General features: G+C 33.2%; 2 protein-coding genes across 2 annotated transcripts; both read right to left on the bottom strand.

Annotated features, from left to right (window-relative positions):
- Positions 1 to 4,145: 4,145 nt before the first annotated feature.
- Positions 4,146 to 7,563, bottom strand: LOC131026640 (2-oxoglutarate-dependent dioxygenase 19-like). Its single transcript, XM_057956558.1, has 4 exons — positions 7,270 to 7,563; positions 6,406 to 6,647; positions 5,545 to 5,872; positions 4,146 to 4,822 (listed from the first exon to the last, which is right to left on the bottom strand). Exons 1-4 carry the CDS (start codon positions 7,519 to 7,521, stop codon positions 4,556 to 4,558), a joined length of 1,089 nt encoding a protein of 362 aa, XP_057812541.1. The 5' UTR covers positions 7,522 to 7,563; the 3' UTR covers positions 4,146 to 4,555.
- Positions 7,564 to 12,527: 4,964 nt separating this feature from the next.
- On the bottom strand, positions 12,528 to 17,210 carry LOC131026636 (2-oxoglutarate-dependent dioxygenase 19-like). Its single transcript, XM_057956552.1, has 4 exons — positions 16,852 to 17,210; positions 15,338 to 15,579; positions 14,281 to 14,599; positions 12,528 to 12,883 (listed from the first exon to the last, which is right to left on the bottom strand). Exons 1-4 carry the CDS (start codon positions 17,206 to 17,208, stop codon positions 12,626 to 12,628), a joined length of 1,176 nt encoding a protein of 391 aa, XP_057812535.1. The 5' UTR covers positions 17,209 to 17,210; the 3' UTR covers positions 12,528 to 12,625.
- Between the last annotated feature and the right edge of the window lie 1,657 nt (positions 17,211 to 18,867).

Below are 18,867 nucleotides of genomic sequence, written 5' to 3'. Positions count from 1 at the left end.
GGGCTCATTAAAAGAAAAGGTTGTTTAATTTGTTTCTTTAGTTATTGGGCTTCTCGAATTGGAAGTGGGCTGAGAGATTTTATTTTATTAAACTTGTTGTGGATTTAAAAAAAAAAAAGACTACTAGGAATTAGGATTACTACTAGAATTATAACTAGAAAATCGAGATTTCTAGCACCAAATTAAGCTGTATAAAAAGTTAAAAACTATTTCCTCACCTTACCGAAAGACAGAAATTGAGAAAAAAGAAAAAGAAAAAAAGAAATTATACTCCATCTGTTCTATAAGAGCGTGTATCACTTTTGGTGACACGAGTTTTAATAAAATGTTAGATGAACGTATTGAGAGTTGAAAAAATAATTCATTTTATTATAAAATAAGAGTAAGAAATAATAAGTTAGTGGTGCGGTGGTGTTCAAAATAGCAAATGCACACTCTTATGAGACGTCCCAAAATAGAAATAAGGACACACTTTTGTGGGACGGAGGGAGTATTAACTGTCTTCTACAAATGATTCCTCACAATCTTGATTTATTTGTTATTATAGTTTACCAGTGATGGATCATATCTCGTTTCAACATAGTTTTCCCATCAAGCTGGCTTCTCTGTTGTTCCAAAAGATAATCCTTTTATTTCAAGGCAACATAAGCCGCCGCGCCGCCTTTTGCTTTCACAAGCCGCCGGGCAGGGGAAATGACTGCATTTTGCGACGGCCGGTTAGGCATTGCGACGGAAATTCTCATCGTGAACGGCTCCGTGCAATACATTCTTGTACTTTCCATTGCTAAATATCCACAGGGAAAGAAAAAGGGTCGGATGTGGATAAAAATCTTGATGAATAGAGCTGTACTTTTCTAATTTCGAGTTCGAGATTTTTAAAGATTGATTGGTGGGTGCCCAAGCCCCTCTTCCTTCATCCATGCCCCATCAACCGTTAATTATAGTTTGTATCCTTAACTTTTAGCATTGTCCAAAAAAGTCTAATATTTACGTCATTGCAAAAGTCTTCAACTTTGAGTATGTTGTAAGGGGATATGGGGTCCTACTTAAAAAGTACTTCCTCTGTCTCATTCAAATAGGCTAATTTCTTTTGGATATGGAGATGAAGAAACTTACTTTTTAGAAAAAAAAAAGTGGTGTAGTTCACATCAATTAAGTACTTTTTTTTACTCAAAATGAAAAGAAGCTTATTTTAGTGGGATCGGACATCCCAAAATGGAAAATCAATCTATTCTAGTGGGACGGAGGGAGTAGTATCAATAATAATAATTAATTGTATCGTGAATGGAAAAAGGGGGCCATCATATGGTAGAAAGTTTTCAAAAATTAAAATGAACTAATTTTTATTACACAAATACTCTTGTGCAACCAGTTGATGTTCGCTATTATTTTTACTACGCCGCAAGTGCACGGTGTAGTTGCAATAAGTGGAAGCAAGGTCGTATCCCACAAGGATTGGTGAATTCAAACTTCTAAATACTATTAATAAGTTGTTTTCAATCTATTTAGACAACCAAAAATCAAGAGATGTTGATAACTAAAACAAAGATAAATTAAAGCAAGCAAACTAAATAACAATAACATAAACTTAGTTAATAAATTGGGGAATGACTCGAAGGAAAGTTATCCTAGGGACTAGATTTCAATGGATAGTAATGAACTTCAATCTAAATCAATATAAATCTTGATATGGCCTACTTATCTAGGGCGATCTCCCCACTAGTTTCAGCCCCCTCCCGGACGACTAAAACAGTAGATTGCGGGTCATAATTGCCATCCCCGGTCAATTTCTAACCTATAACTCCCAAGAGCACAAAAGACCAATAAGCCCTCACCCAACTCTCAACCTCCCGGTTTATTGAGATGATATGTATCAAACTCCTAATCTATTGTAATTATCCTCTCCCGATTCAAATCACAAATTAGAAATGCACAAAAGGTGGCCAACCAATCATACAAGATATAAATATAGGGCTTGAAAAGATAACAATTAATAAGCACAATCAAGATATATATTGAACAAAGAAATCAATCCATTACAAATCCATCTAATCTAATCCCTAAGATAAGAGATTTTAGCCAAGTATATTCATAATAAAAGCAAATCTCAAGTCATAAGAAAACACAAATAAAGATATAGAGAGATAGAGATTCATAGACAAATCCTATAATCTTGATCTTCAATTATGTAGTCTTGATGAGCTCCTTTCCAAGTCTTCCCCTTCATTATTTGATTTTGGTGTTGTTCTAATGTGTGGAAGAGAAAAAATGGTAGAAATGGAGGCTAGGGTTTGGAATTGGGAGTGTTGGGGAAGATGAAATGGGTGTGTGTGATGAATGATTTGAGAAAAGAGGGGGAAAATGGAGTTTTGGGCTAAAAATCGCGTTTGGGCCCACCAAAAGGCGGATCCCCGCCTCTTCCCCGCGGTCACGGCATGAACCGCGGTTGAGAACGCGGCTGGAAGCAGGGGAGGCCGCGGTCATGGCCCGCGGCCGCGGCTCGGACCGCGGGTGCCTGCCAAAAACCTTCAGGACTGCTCTGGAGCAGAGGCCCGCGGTCGGGCCCGTGGCCGCGGCCCGGACCTCAGGTTACTAGGCAATTTTGGAGCAGAGGCCCGCGGTCGGGTCCGCTTGTTCGGCTCCGTTCTCCCTCGTTCGGACTCGGATTTGATCGCCGTTTGCGCTCACGAATTCCTTTCGAGACGTACTTTGATAATGTCAATGTGTGTAATAAAGTACTCCCTCCGTCCCACTAAAGTTGGCTACATTTCCATTTTGGGCGTCCCACTAAAGTTGGCCACTTTCCTAAAATGGAAATATTTATCACATTCTATCTCCTACTTTATCACATTCTCTCTCCTACTTTATCACTTTATTACTTTCTCTCTCATACTTTATCACATCCTCTCTCCTACCTTCTCTCTCATACTTTATCACATCCTCTCTCCTACTTTATCACTTTATTACCTTCTCTCTCTCACTTTATCACCTTCTATTTCTTACTTTATTACTTTTATACTTTATTAACTACACACATAAAATACTAATCTACAACTCCTTAATTCCCGTGCCGAAACGAATGTAGGCAACTTTAGTGGGACGGAGGGAGTATCTTTTACCATTGTTATTTATGTTAGAAAATGTTCGTTTGTTTGTTTGTATTTTTTTATACTGGAGAGGAAGATAAATGTTACTACAAGTTTTTTTTTATGAGATATGAATCAAGTAAAATTATAGTTTAAATGATAGAGATTAAAAAGGGCGTTGAATATCCCAAATTTTCAAAGTGTTGTTCAATTACTAAGGTTGAAAAGATATTGTTTGACATCATCGGTTGATTGCATGAGTGCTTGATTAATGTGAAAAAATAAGTACTATTTTTTTTAAGAATATGAATATGCAACTAAGTTCCGTAAATTGATGAATTCCGGCCCAAATAAGTCGAGTTGCCTTAACATGGGTTTAGAAAGCCCAATTGGATTCATAGACAATGCTGTATTCGTTGATAACTTTTACTTTTAAGGGCTCGTTTGCCATGGACATGAGCAACTAAGAGTTCGATCTTAATTCCAATAGCCTTATAATAATCATTGAATGCTTAAGATGTAAATTCATTATCATTATCAAGATAAATTTTCTTAATTGGATTATCTAGAAATTGAGCTATTAATTTTGTTATTTGGGCAAGTAGTCTAGCAAATGCTACATTTCTAATAGAAAACGAGCATACATGAGGCCATTAGTTTAGAAGAAGCATTAATCAATACCATAAAATAAACATAATTATTAAAAAAAAAAGTCCAATATAACAATTAGCAAGCATATTAATAACCAAGCACAAGTTATATTGTAAAGTCAATACCCAAAATCATCATTTGCAAACTGGGATATGGCGATTGCGAGTGAGAACAAACGGAGAGCAGCGAAGAAATAGATGATGTGCAGCGAAGTTAAGGATTGAAATTCGCAGAAGTTAGGGATTGGAATTCCAATTACAAAAATTAGATAAAATTAATATTTTTTATTTTTTTAAATATATTTGTAAAATTACTAAAATACCCTTGAGATTTTTTGAAATTCCAGGGGGGGCCAGTGACCCCACTGCCCCCCGGCTCCGCCCCTAAGTATATAAACAACACAAAAAAGAAAAGGAAATAGTGTATAATAAATCGACATAAAACTGAAACTATGCTTACATAATCTTACATAATACTACATAGTAGTCTGCCTACTAAATATGGAGGCTACATACTTATTTGGAGTTTAAAATTATTTAAGCCACTATCTTAGGCCGATTTTTAAAAACAGATTAATTTTTATTGAACTTTTAGAATTGGGCCAATCATTTTAAATTCTGGCGTTCGTGATAACTTTTAGGCCTATTCGGTCAGTAAGCCACATTTGGGTCATCTTAAGTACAAAATAACTCGATTGGACCCAAATGTGACCATGAACGCCCAAATTTAAAATATTTGGCATATTTCTTTAAGTTCAAACAAAACTGACCTATTTTTGGCATAAAAATACTAAACTTTAATTATTTAATTTCTTAAATTCACTTAATTACTTTGGCGTTGAATATCATTTGTTGTTCCAAGAGGGATTTTCCGTCGACACGAGTATTGGTGAATTGCGACTCCACGTACTCTTCATACTTCATTGCATTATACTTCGCGCCGCCATCCTTCTCCACCAGCGTTGCCGCCGGCCCCACCACAGCCTCCCCCGACGGACCATTCGCCACCACGATTGAGATCCTCTCTCTTTCCTCATTCACCACCGCTCTATGCTTCACACTCTTACAACTTCCGTTTGTAAAAATCTGTTCAGTTATACAAACAAACAAGGTACACAAGTTAGTATATATCTGTACAATACATAATCAATGCTATCATAGCTAATTGAAGTATAAGGGGCTCGTTTGCTATGCACGATATGAGTGCCACAGATATCTGTAGCACCCTAGCTAATATATTGTTTGTTTCAAAAATCAAAGTCATTTATAAATTAATGATCCATGTGATAGTGTAACACCTTTTTCATATATCTTACCAAACATAATATTTATATCTAATAAATTAATTTTTTATATATCTTACCAAACATAATATTGATATCTAATAAATTAATTACTCCATAGACATTATCGTCAATTATTTCACACGTTATCCTATAACAAGCAAACAAGACCTTAGTGTCTTTCTAACGATGTTTGCGGGTTTGATTGCCCTTCTCATTTTTTAAAGTAAATGTATTCGTTTATTTATTTATTATATATTTTGTTTCTAACTTTTTTTAATTTTTTAATTTATTAATATGGGACATATTTTTATAACTTCCACCTTAGCATTAACTCGAGGGAAAATTGACAACAGCATGAAAAATCAGACCAATTCAAAATTCGTGTATTTGAAGAAAGTTCATACGTAAAATCAGAAGTGATTGCAAGTTCGTATATTCAGGTGCAATTACCTAATTAAGTTTTCCTAGCTAACTATTTTCCATAAATAATACAGTGATATATATATATATATATATACATACCTCAAGTTGGTCACCTACAATAACCAAAATAGAATTTTGAGGAGAATCGACATTGAACCACTTGCCACCATGCTCGATTTGCAGACCGGCGACGCCATTGTGTATGAGAAGCGTGAACAAACCAACATCCGTATGCGGCGGAATGCCGATGGCTTCATTGGGCTGAGGGCAGCGTGGATAGTAATTTGTTGCAATGATTTGAAAACTCGAATCCATATTCAATGTTTCATCCACGTAACTTTGATTCAATTCTAAAGCTTCACATATAGCCTCGATTAGCTTCCTTGCTAGTTTTCTGATGATTTGGGTGTATTCCAAAACCACATCCCTAAAAAACATAATACAAAATCAAATTTTGTAGTAAACTAAGTATTTCACCAAGTGTACCATCCATATATTAAAGGGGTAGGATAATTATGCCTCCAAATACACGAATTTACAGTTCTTCTGATTTTTCACATGGTTGTCAGTTGCCTTAAAATTAGTGCTGAGTTAGACGCATGAAATGTATTGAAACTTTATACCCCCTTTGTCCCAATTCAATATGTCACGTTTCTTTATTTGGACGCGGCGCCATTCATGATAAACACCTGCACATAATTATGTTTTATATTTCACTTAAAAATAATATGTTCATTTACCTCTCGTATTTTATTTTATTTTTTGACAAATATACAACTGAAAAAGGCTAGGGTAGGGCACATTTTTTTTATCCTATTTAATTATAAACTATGCGTTTCTTAATATCCATAGCCAGACCCTGTGGCCTATTGATTTGTCGAAAATTAAGAACAATGTGAAAAATCAAAATTTGATAAAAGTTCATATATTTATATATTTAAAACACGAGTAAATTTTAACCTTAAGAGTTGGGGTTGGTGAGGGCAATGGAAGTTGGGGTGGACGTAGAGCCTAAGGTAATCCCTCCATAAAGTGAAGCTCCGGTTTGAAGTGTCGACGACGTTGAAATTGCCACATTTGATGGGATCTGAAGCACTCTTCGCTTCGTATTGCTTCTTCTCCGACTCAGGCAAACTGAAGAATTCTTTCATTGCTCTAAACAATGCTTCCATCAAGCTCTCAGCTACTCCGTGATTCACAAGCTTCACTCACGCACGAAGATCATATCAATTAATAATACAAACTACGAACTGCGAACACATGGCGATTTTTTTGTGAAACGGGATGAATTTGTCGTGAAAGTGAAGAATTTTAAAAATAGAATTTGCAAGCCCGAAAAAATGTGGCCTAATTTTGCAACGTACCCTAAGTTAGTGGCCTACAAAAAATTTCAACTCGAAATTACAGTCAACCTATAAGTAATTCGATATATTTGCTGAGGCTGCGTTTACTTTGATAGATAAATTTATCTATGGAAAATGATGAATAACACAAATTTATGCCTTTAAATGTCACCTTCCATTTCCAACATTTGACACAAAAGAGATGCTCACTATTTTTTCTTCCTTATTTTCACTTCAATGATGGATACACACACCAAAAATGGAGGGATAATATTATCCATCTTTGAAGTGAAAATAAAGAAGGAAAAATAGTGAGCAAGTGAAAATAAAGAAGGAAAAATAGTGAGCTATCTCTTTTGTGTCAAATGCTAGAAAAGAAAGGAGAAATTTAAAGGCATAAATTTGTGTTATCCATCATTTTCCATGGATAAATTTATCCATCAAAGTAAACGCAGCCTGAGTGTAGAGAAAATGAACTTACGATGAAGAAACCCCATTCTCGACATGCTGTGGCGAGGCCGTGGACAGCTTTGGAGCGTTGATGAGGATTGCCGCCGACGAGGGCCGAGAAATCGATGGTGGGGAGTGAGTCACAAGTGAGAGCAGAGCGATCATTGCTGAAGTTGAATTTTGAAGGGACCGATTTCACAGAAGAAGAATCTGCTGCAACTTTTAAGGTGGTGTCGAATTCAAAGGGTGTAAATGAATCACAAGCTTCAACAACTGATGCCATTTTCAGCTTAATTTCCTTTTTTTTTTCTTGAGTTTGGGGTGCAGAACTGCTGAATATATAGAGGTAGTGAGCTTCCCATAATTGAAGTAATACGTGTCATGACGTAATATTGGGGCAATATTTGACTTATTAGCTCGTGAACAAGCTCGTTAACTGATTTAATTTGAAAATTAAATATAAATTAATACTCCATCTGTCTCACTCTGATATGCCCATTTTTCATTTTGAGTAAAAAAATATCCTTCTAAAAAGTAAGTTTTTTAATTTTTATTCAAAAGAAGTGAATCTATTAAAGTAACACAGATGGAGTATTAATTAGGTACATATGATATTTATATATTATAATTAGTAGTAATTAATAATTAATTATGAATGAAATAATTTATTTTTAAAAGAAAATAATTAGTATTTTGAATATAGATGTAGGTCAACTGTTTATGTACAATTTAACCACCTACAAAAGTTTAATTACCCTAAACATTTATGTATATGTCCATAAAGTCAAAACTGACAATTAATACAGAAGTGAAAAAAAAAGTTTCTAGATGAACTTTGTTGTCTAACCAACAATCACATACAATTCCAAAATTAGAGAGTGACATCTAATACATGTATACATGCTTTCAGATTTTATAGCCCCCTCTCTAACTCTTTTCTTTGCACTTTTGAGAAATTCATGAATTTCTCAAAAGTGTCAATTGGAAAATTCGCGTATAATAATAATAATAATAATAATAATAATAATAATAATATTATGTCAAATCATATTTAGTTATGTGATATAAATCTAATTTATGCCTAAGGTTTAGAGTTTACGATTTGGGATAGATTGAGATAAGTTTTGTGTGGTTGAAATAAGGGCCTATATATAGATGGCATTGGTAGTTTGATAGATTTATTGTTGGTTTTGTATGGTCAGAAAAGTTTTGTACGGTTTGGATTCACTAGAGGAAAAGTTTCTATAAATAAAACTCATTTTTAATTAAGAAAAATAAATGAGATATTATGATTACTCAAGGGACTAGGTGCACACCAGATAAGTCTTTGTAGTTTGTAGCTTCAAGTTATAATTAATTATTCCATCTTTATTTTCTTTTTTTTGATTAGATAAACATAAATTTCGAGCTCACGACGCGGCGGCTTTCAGCATTAACCATTCTATCACTATAGGGCAATAATAGTGGCAATAAATGTACACAATATATATATATATATATATATATATATATATATATATATATATATAGGGTTAGCTTATATTGAGATTTTAAATATTTTGAGATTTTGAGATAAATGAACATATCAATAAATTCTTTGAACATAACCAATATAACTGATGAACATATGAATCTATTTAATTTATTTAAAAAACACGCCACTTGTAGGGATTGAACCCCAGACCAACGCGCGTTCATAAAAATTAATTGACAAGTTCATCAAAATGTACTTATATGTTCATTTATCTCAAAATCTCAAAATATATATAAATCTCAATTGAACCAATTCCTATATATATATATATATATATATATATATATATATATATAGGGTGGGGTTAATATAGAAACCCTCCCTAAGATGAAAACTAGGAACCGATATATACCATTGATTGCATTAAAATGGAAGGCCCAGATTAACTTTTGAATTGATAAACAAAAATCTATACGGCAAATTAAAAGCGGAATAAGGATAAAAAAGTAAATTTAGATTTGTGATTAACTTTTTAACAATTTAATTTCGTAACCAGTGCACATTAATTTTACCATTTATTGTTTTCAAATATGCATGACAAATCATCCGTGCAACACGAAAAATAAACTATGCAACAACATATTAAAAGATTTCACAATTTTTCTTATGTGCAAGGTCAAATCCAAGCAACAAAATACAACAACCGAGCAACACAATAATCTCATCTAACTATGCATCTACAAAAATACTTAACTATGCAACTGCGAACCATTCAATCATGCACCTCAAAACTTCGAACCCTTCAAATATGCAACTATGCAATTACGAATCATTCATCTATGCAACTACAAATCCTTCAACTATACAACTCAAAAACTACTAATCTTTCAACTATGCAATTCAGAACTTCGAAACCTTCAACTATGCAACTATGTAATTACGTTGATTACATTAAAATGTTGCACAAAAGAATTTGTAATTGAATAGATTAAAAATTTGTGCACAGTAAATAATATGTGTTGATCGATAATATTGTGTGTTGGTGATTTACATAAATTTTTCACTATAAGATTTTGTTAGTGTAACTTGGAGCATAGAAATGTGTTTGTTGCACAGTTAGAATATGTTTGTTGCACATTTGAAATTGAAATTGCATAATTATTTTAGTGTGTTGCATATGTGAAAATATAAATGCATAGATTAATTTATTCCAATTGTTCCTCAATTTTAGTGTGTTGGTTTAATTGTTTTGTGTTGCACGTGTGAAATTTTAGTTGTATAAATTAATTTCTGTTGCACATATATTGTTTTCGGTGCACATATTAAATATTCAGCTCAATAGTGGCGTTTGGACAGGAATGTGTTTTACAGTTCAATAGAGTTTTAGTTGCACAGATATTCCTTTAGATGAATTATAATTGCACAGATTAATTTTACTTGCACAATTATGTATCTATTTTTATAATTGCATAGTTATTCATAGTAATTACACAGATATGATCTTATTGTTACATAGAATAAATTAACATTCTTTTATTGTTACATAGAATAAATTATGATTGTATAGTTGTTCATAGTAATTGTACAGAGAGTACCAAGTACAAAAATTAAAAAACATGTAAAGCCTAGATGGAACGTGAAACTTTAAAGAATAAAGCTCTTTAATTAAAAAATATTATTAGAAATAAAAAACGGCTAAATCAAATTAGCCAACTAATTTAGAGTGATTAATTAAATAAGAATATTAAAAGGACATAAGTAACCTTCTAATAACTTAAAAGAGAAAAAAACGTGACTAACCACTAATGACTAATTATTAGGCGTCCATTTTAAATAATTAAATCCTAACCACTAGATCTAAATTTTAAATGGTAAAGATTAGGTTCCTAGTTCTCATTTTAAAAGAGGTTTTTATTAGAACCTCTTCCTATATATATATATATATATATATATATATATATATATATATATATATATATATATATATATATATATATATAAGATTGGGATCTATGAAGAAGTGACTATATTTTATTCTGAATAAGTCAATAACTTTACCGAATAAATCACGCGACCGCATGAATAGTTATTTTACTGAATAAACACGTACATTTTTCGTTCATGCGCTCGCGTGATTTATTAAGTAAATGTATTGAGTTATTCAGCCTTCGTTGTTTCCTTCTACATTTAGCAGTCTTCATTGATCCCTTCCCTATATATATATATATATATATATATATATATATATATATATATATATATATATATATATATTTGAAGCGAATCGCGCACATTATATAATTATTCCATCTATTTTGTTGAAAGAGCAGATAACTCATAGTTAAAGATTAATTTCTAAAAAATATAGAAGTTTATAGAGAGAAAAAAAATTATATCTCATACTTTGTAGGTGAGTGAGTAAGGAAAATTTTCTGCACAACTTTTATGCATATAGTGAGTCTGTTTGAAAGAATTGTGAGGAATTTGTTATTTTTTTTTTCTCAGCCGAGTTTTTATATTATTTACATATTATATAGTGAATTTTTTTTTACCATAAGGCACATTTATATAGAATTACTTGGGAAGAATTTTATGTATTGTATTCTTATTTTTACTGCTGCTGTTATACAGAAAGTCGATCGTGTGCACTTTAATTTGTCAACTTTCTGTTAGACCCATAAAGACTTATATTAGTACTAAAAAGATTTATAAAGCTACAATTTTTCAAATAGAAGAATAAGATTTTCAACTCTTACAATCATAGTTAGTTGAACCAATTGACCAACTTTAATTCTAGATCACTAATATAATGGAATCTTCAAATATCGAATTATGGCAAAACTTGTGGTGGAAATCTTGTCATTTATAGGTATCTTATTAGAGTGTGTGAGTGATCTGCACTGTGAGAATTTGTGTTGTAAAAATGAATAGTCCGGTAAAAATCCAAAATATCCTTTCCATATATTCCCCAATAATAATAATAACAATAATGTTATTTGGATAAAATATGTCCAAACAAAACATAGTTAAAATTTTTGGTTCAAAATAAAAAAGAATTTAGTTAGTTTAATTGTTTTCTCTATGAGGTAATTTGTTTTGTAATTTTTTAATAACCTTTTTAATTTTTATAATTTTGAAAGTATAGAAACTACAAAAAAATAAAAATAAAAATAAAAATAAAGTTGTTAATGTTTTTTGAAAAAAAACTACAATATAGAGAAACAATAAAACTAACTAAATCATTTTTAAATTTGAACCAAGTTTTTAAAGTAAATTGATTTTTAAAAGTTTTTAACCTTTTTTTTGTCCAAATAATAATAATAATAATAATACTCCATCCGTCCTTGTAAAAAGTATTCTTCTCTAAATGACACAGAATTTAATAAAGTAATAAAATGTGTTGTGAGTGGAGTAAAGGTCTCATCTTATGGGACGTCTCAAAATAGAAATAAGGGCACACTCTTGTACAAATGATTCCTCACAATCTTGATTTATTTGTTATTATAGTTTACTAGTGAGTGATGGATTAGATCTCGTTTCAACATAGTTTTCCCATCAAGCTGACTTCTCTGTTGTTCCAAAAGATAATCCTTTTATTTCAAGGCAACATAAGCCGCCGCGCCGCCTTCTGCTTCCACAAGCCGCCGGCCGGGCAGGGGAAACGACTGCATTTCGCGACGGCCCGTTAGCCATTGCGACGGAAATTCTCATAGTATTAATTTCCCGCAATTGTGTTTCATGAATCACAATATTTTATAGTTAATTAAAGATTATATTAATAGTTTAATACTCGAGACATGATTTAATGTACATTGGCCTAATTTTGCAAACTGTCACAATACATTGGCTAAAAGAAATTTAAACTCTACTTATTTGTCGACATAATTTAATTTCCTAAATGGACTAAGTTAATTTAGCGCTGAATATATATCATCTGTTGTTCCAAGAAGGATTTCCCGTCGACATGAGTGTTGGTGAATTGCGACTCCAAGTACTCTTCATACTTCATTGCATTATACTTCGCGCTGCCATCCTTCTCCACCAGGGCCGCTGCTGGCCCCATCACCGCCTCCCCCGATGGACCATTCGCCACCACTATCGAGATCCTCTCTCTCTCCTCGTTCACCACCGCTCTATGCTTCACACTCTTAAACCTCCCGTTTGTGAAAATCTATTCAATTATACAAACAAATAAAGAACACAACTCAGTTAATTAATATATATATATATACACATATAGGGTAGGGTTAACATAGAAACCCCTCTTAAGATGAAAACTATGAACCAATTTAAAGCCATTGATTTAAATAAAATAGAGGCCTGAGATTAAACTGCACAATTTCGATTGCATAGATGCACAGTTTCAATTGCATAGATGCACAATTTCGATTTGCTTGAGTATTTTGCATTGTTGGTTTCAATTGCATAAATTGCATATTTTTTAAGTGCACGGTAAAATATAATAGATGCGCACTTTTTTTTGTTGACTAAATCCTAACCATTAGATCTAATATTTAAAAGGTCAAGATTAGGTTCCTAGTTCTCATTTTAACAGAAGTTTTTATTAGAACCTCTTCTTATATATATATTACATAATTAATGCTATCATAGCTAATTGAAGTACAATGCCGATTTTTTTTACCTGCATGAGGTGGGCGACTGCACGGGCCGAAAAATATTCAGGTCAATATATATACTCCCTCCGTCCACGAAATGAGTACCCATATTTCCTTTTTCGTCCGTCCACGAAATGAGTACTCATTTCCCTTTTTGGCAAGTGTACCCCACACATCTCTTTAATTAATACACTAAAAAAGTGGGACCCTTAAACTATTCACACTACACTCCATACATTTCTTAAAACCCGTGTCGTCCACAAATAAGTACTCATTTCGTGGACGGAGGGAGTATTTTTTTCAATTTACAATTTACAATTTTTTTTCAATTTTTTCAGGTTTTATTTTTTGGACTTAATTCTAAATATTTCGATGAATTCGGTTAGATTTGATTTTTTTTAAAAAAAACCTAATATAAATCTAGTTTGATTTTATTTTAGCAAAAATTGAACCGAAACTGAATGCACACCCCTAATTTAAGCCAATGAGATATACTTCATCCGTCCCACGAATCTTGACACGTATTCCTTTTTGGACCGTCACACGAATCTTGACACATTTTCAAAAAAGGTAATAATTATTACATTCTCTCTCCTACTTTATTACTTTTATTATATTCTCTTTCCTACTTTATCGCTTTTATAATACTTTATTAACTACACACTTAAAACACTAATCTACAACTCCTTAATTCTCGTGCCGAAACCAAACGTGCGTGTCAAGATTCGTGGGACGAAGGGAGTATATATTTATGAAGTCCACCACCTGAGCATCAAGTTGAGAGCAATTGACAACAACACAAAAAATCAGACCAATTCAAAGTTTGTGTATTTGAAGAAAGTTCATATATATGTAAAATCAGAATTGGATGCAAGTTCGTATATTTATATGCAACTACCTAATTAAGTTTAACAAACTACTTTCCATAAATAATAGAGTGATATATATATACCTCAAGTTGGTCAGCTGCATTTATCAAAATAGAATTATGAGGGGAATCGGTGTGGAACCACTTGCCATCATGCTCAATTTGCAGACCGCCAACGCCGTTGTGTATGAGAAACGTCAACAAACCTGGATCTGTATGCGGCGGAAGGCCGATGGCTTGATCTGGCTGAGGGCACCGTGGATAGTAATTTGCTGCAAATAATTGTAAACTCGAATCCATCTTCAATATTTCATCCACGTAATGTTGATTCAACTCTAAAGCTTCGCATACATCCTCAATTAGCTTCGTGGCTACTTTTCTGATGTATTCCAACACCACATCCCTAAAAAACATACTATACAATATCATATTCGGGTAATTATGCCTCAAAATACATGAATTTACAATTCTTCTGATTTATCACACGGTCGTCAATTATATTCAAATTAGTACTGAGTTATTAAAGCGAAATAGTTGAATGTTGACGTCAAAAATTAACAACCGTGTGAAAAATCAGAATATTGAAACTACAATAAACTGCTTTAGTAGTGACAATTTTTTTATAAATAGTGACAATTATAATTCTAACTAATTAAAATTGTGGCATGTGGTAGTTGGGTAGCTATTATGTCACAAAAGTAAAAACATATTTCACTAAATTTAGTGACATTTGAATGTGTAATTATTTTTGTGACATGTATTTTGTATAATTATTTTTTTAACATGTGAAAGTGTAGCTATTTTTTATGACAATATAATTTATAATTAATTAGTTACTTGAAAAAAATTTATTAATAATTAAAAAAAATATAATAATATTTGTGTTTGTGAGTGTATATGATACATTCACACACACACACACACACAGAGCAAAAAATATATTGTTGACACTTACGTGTAATAAAAATATTTTGTGATAGTTTTAGATGTCGCAAATTTGTTACATGGATAAATGTTATAAACTTTGTTACACTAAAAAGATGTAATAAACTTTTGTAACACAACTTTTAATGCCACTAAAATTGTTACTATTATTATTTTTTTTGTAGTGTTTAATTCATGTGAAAAATCAGAATTCGACCTTAAGAGTTGGGGTCTGTGAGGGCAGTAGAAGTTGGGATGCACGTAGAACTTAAGGTTTTCTCTCCATAAAGTGAAGCTCCGATTTGAAGTGGTGACGTTGAAATTGCCACAATATTTGATGGGATCGGAAACACTCTTGGCTTCGTATTGCTTCTTCTCCGAATCAGACAAACTGAAGAATTCTTTCACTGCTCTAAACAATGCATCCATCAAGCTATCAGCTACTCCATGATTCACAAGCTTCACACACACACACAAAGATCATATTAATTAATAATATAAACTGTGAACTGTGAATACTGTTAAATGAAATAATTTGTCTCTTGACCTTTCGCATTCTAGTGCATATTTAGTGCACGGTTAGATTAAGAGTCTTTCATAAGGGCGTGTTTGATTTGGGATTTTACAGCATATTAGTTAAGTTAATACAGAGTAGTAAAGAGTTTGGTATTCTATAACACTTATGCGAACGGCCCTGCGATATGTGAAGGCCTTGAGCTAAAATTCCGGATTACGTAGGATAATTAATACCGCCTCCCCCCTCAGATTATGCAGGATAATTAATACGGCCCTGCAATTGTGTCCATGTTTAAGCTTATCTAACCTAGAAATATGGATACCAAACAAAAATCATGATTAATTAACCATAATAGCAAACAACCAACCAATATTAGTTACAGACAAGGCCAGCCCTGACATTCTGGGGGCCCTAGGCGAAAGGAAAAAAAAAAGGCCCCCTAAAAAATGAAGCTTCATTCATAATTTTATAACAAATTTGAGATAGCTGCATATATAACTAACATTATTATAAAGTGCAATAAATCATAAATTAATGATCAAATAATTATAGAAATAAAGTAGATTTTTAATAGTTTAGGAACAAAATTATCAATAACCTCTTCAAGAATACACCATGTTTAAAGTATAAAATTGCTAATGCATTTAACCTTTTTTGAGATATAGTAGAATGCAAATATATATTATAATTTTATTGATTTTAATTTAAAAAAACTTATTTCTACTAAAGTTACAATAACCAGTATAGTCTTTTTTCCAGGGGACAATAACCACAGCATAATCAACAATATTCTATATGTAATAAAAATATTAGAAAAATAATCTAAATTTTTTAATAAGATTAATATTAGTGGACTTGTATTTAATTTGGGGCACCCTAAATTTAGGGGGCCCTAGGCCCTTGCCCCTTTGGCCCTATGCAAGGGCCGGCCCTGGTTACACATATTTATCCACACTAATAATCTAGTTTACTAACTATAGTAACTAATCTCTTACCCAAAACCAAGCACGCCCTAAGTGTAGTATGTTCAAAGTCATGCATTTATTAGCCTATTATCTAGTGTCTCTAGAATCATCCATGCACACTATTTATAGTGTTGCTCTCATTTGTAAAATCAAGAAAAACATATCAAGAAAATTCAAGTAAAACTCCATTTCAATAAAGTTCTTCCCATCATAGCTTCCGCAAAACCAACTAATACATGATGAACTTACGATGAAGAAACCCCATTCTCGACATGCTGTGGCGAGGTCGTGGACAGCTTTGGAGCGTTGATGAGGATCCCCGCCGACGAGGGCTGAGAAATCCACGGTGGGGAGTGAGTCGCAAGTGAGAGCAGTGCGATCATTGCTGAAGATGAATTTTGAAGGGACCGATTTCAAAGGAGATGAATCTGCTGCAACTTTTGAGGTGGTGTCGAATTCAAACGGTGTAAATGAATCAGAAGCTTCATCAACTGATGCCATTTTCAGCTTAATTTCCTTTTTTTTCTCCTCTTTGCTTGAGTTTGGGGTGCAGAACTGCAGAATATATAGAGATGGTGAGCTTCCAATTGAAGCAATACTTACCATGATGCAATTGGGCAATATTCGACGTAAACAAACTCGTTTACTGATTTAACTTGAAAATAGTATTCCCTCCGTTCCAATAATAACGTCCCAAAGAAATGAAACACGTAAATTAAGAAAATAAGTAAGAGGTAGATAAAGTAAATGAGGAGAGATAGAAGTAATGAAAAAGTAATAGAGAGATTAAATATTTGAGGGGAGATAGAGAGAAGATAAAATAAATAATTTCCTTTTTTGAGTTGGGACGCCCACAAAGGAAATTTAAGACGTTAATATTGAGACGGAAGGAGTAATAATTTATTGTGAGTAAAATAATTTATTTTTAAAAGAATATAATTTATATTTGAATATAAATCTAAACATTAAAAGTTCGTTCAAGCTCGATTAATCCAATGTATTTGATAAATAAAGTTTGAAATTTGATTTGATAAATTAAATAAATTAAATTTGAGCATAATAGTATTCGACTCAACTCGGTTTGATTACACCGTAAGGTAAGTCAACCGTTTATGTATAATTTAATCAAGAGAGTAAAATGTTTAATTACCCTAACACAAAAACTTGGGTGCAACCGGTTGCACCCTGACCCGCATCCTATAATTGACACTATTCAGTTATACAATTGAAACTGTTTATAATTGACATCATTCGATTATACAATGAGCCCTACTTTCTGTCTCAGAAGCCGCCGCTGATGCCCTGGAATTTCCAGCGAGCCGGCACTGCTACTAGGCGCCGCTCATGTGCCCGGACTCTCTTCTCAACTCCACATAAATCAAGGCGGAAAGGGGGCGAGCCCTAATTCTCCTCTCTTCCTCAATCTACCGCTTTGACCGTGAACTTTCGGCGAGGCCGCCGCGGCTCAGAGGTTCCGACGAGCCGAAGTCGCGGCTGCTTCATCGATTTGGGGTCCGACGAGTTGCATACTCGCAAATTCACAGCCGTTGCTCCGGCCTTTGTCGTGGTTCGCCAGAGCAGGGTAGCGTTGCCGTCTCTCTGTTCTCCAGGCTCCGACCATGGTGGGAGCTTCGCCGTCCTCTCGTTCTCTTCGGTGCAGCCAACATGGCAGTCACCCGTCTCCTCTTACTAAGCTAAGTTCGTACTTACTATTGTGTAAATGTAAATTCCCTAGGTTCCCTATATATTGATTGTGCAAGGGGTTGAAACTTAGGCGTCTTGGCTTTGTTTCTTAATCAAGGGGTCTTAATGGTCTAACCTTTCCCTGCGAGGAGGGAAAGTCTGTTAGATTTCTTGATCGCCATTTTTCGGAAGAAGAAATAAATGTGGGTAGAAATTGGAAGAAGAGAAGAATTTAAAAAAAAAAAAAAATGACTAACGGGTCAAACGACAGTTAGTCAAATGGATTTAATTGTTTGATTTTCTGGACTTTGGGGGCCTATTTGATCCAATATTGACTATGGAGATCAATACACTACAAGGGCCTATCTGCACCTTAATCCTTTAAAATATTGTAGTGTCATTTACAATTTTATTGTGTCAATTACAGAAAAGTGTCATTTATGTTTCCGAATAGTATCAATTATACACAGTGTCATTTACAATGTTATATTGTCATTTATACACGGTGTTATTTGTATAACTAAATAGTGTCAATTACAGGCAGTGTCATTTATACGATTCGGATCAAAATACGAGTTCGAA

The sequence above is a fragment of the Salvia miltiorrhiza genome, chromosome 5 (assembly GCF_028751815.1).
Source record: "Salvia miltiorrhiza cultivar Shanhuang (shh) chromosome 5, IMPLAD_Smil_shh, whole genome shotgun sequence".
NCBI lineage: Eukaryota > Viridiplantae > Streptophyta > Magnoliopsida > Lamiales > Lamiaceae > Salvia > Salvia miltiorrhiza.
The sequence above is the reverse complement of the archived record's forward strand: the minus strand, read 5'-3'. Positions and strand labels throughout refer to the sequence as shown.

What these genes read in the sequence shown, in the direction of transcription:
- LOC131026640 (XM_057956558.1), bottom strand. Translation starts at nt 7,521, where the DNA reads ATGGCATCAGTTGTTGAAGCTTGTGATTCATTTACACCCTTTGAATTC. An exon ending in CACCAACCCCAACTCTTAAG is followed by an intron (nt 5,873 to 6,405) that starts GTTAAAATTTAC and finishes TATGTTTTTTAG; the next exon opens with GGATGTGGTTTTGGAATACA. An exon ending in TTGTAGGTGACCAACTTGAG is followed by an intron (nt 4,823 to 5,544) that starts GTATGTATATAT and finishes ATAACTGAACAG; the next exon opens with ATTTTTACAAACGGAAGTTG.
- LOC131026636 (XM_057956552.1), bottom strand. Translation starts at nt 17,208, where the DNA reads ATGGTAAGTATTGCTTCAATTGGAAGCTCACCATCTCTATATATTCTG. An exon ending in GAGAATGGGGTTTCTTCATC is followed by an intron (nt 15,580 to 16,851) that starts GTAAGTTCATCA and finishes GTGTGTGTGAAG; the next exon opens with CTTGTGAATCATGGAGTAGC. An exon ending in ATGCAGCTGACCAACTTGAG is followed by an intron (nt 12,884 to 14,280) that starts GTATATATATAT and finishes ATAATTGAATAG; the next exon opens with ATTTTCACAAACGGGAGGTT.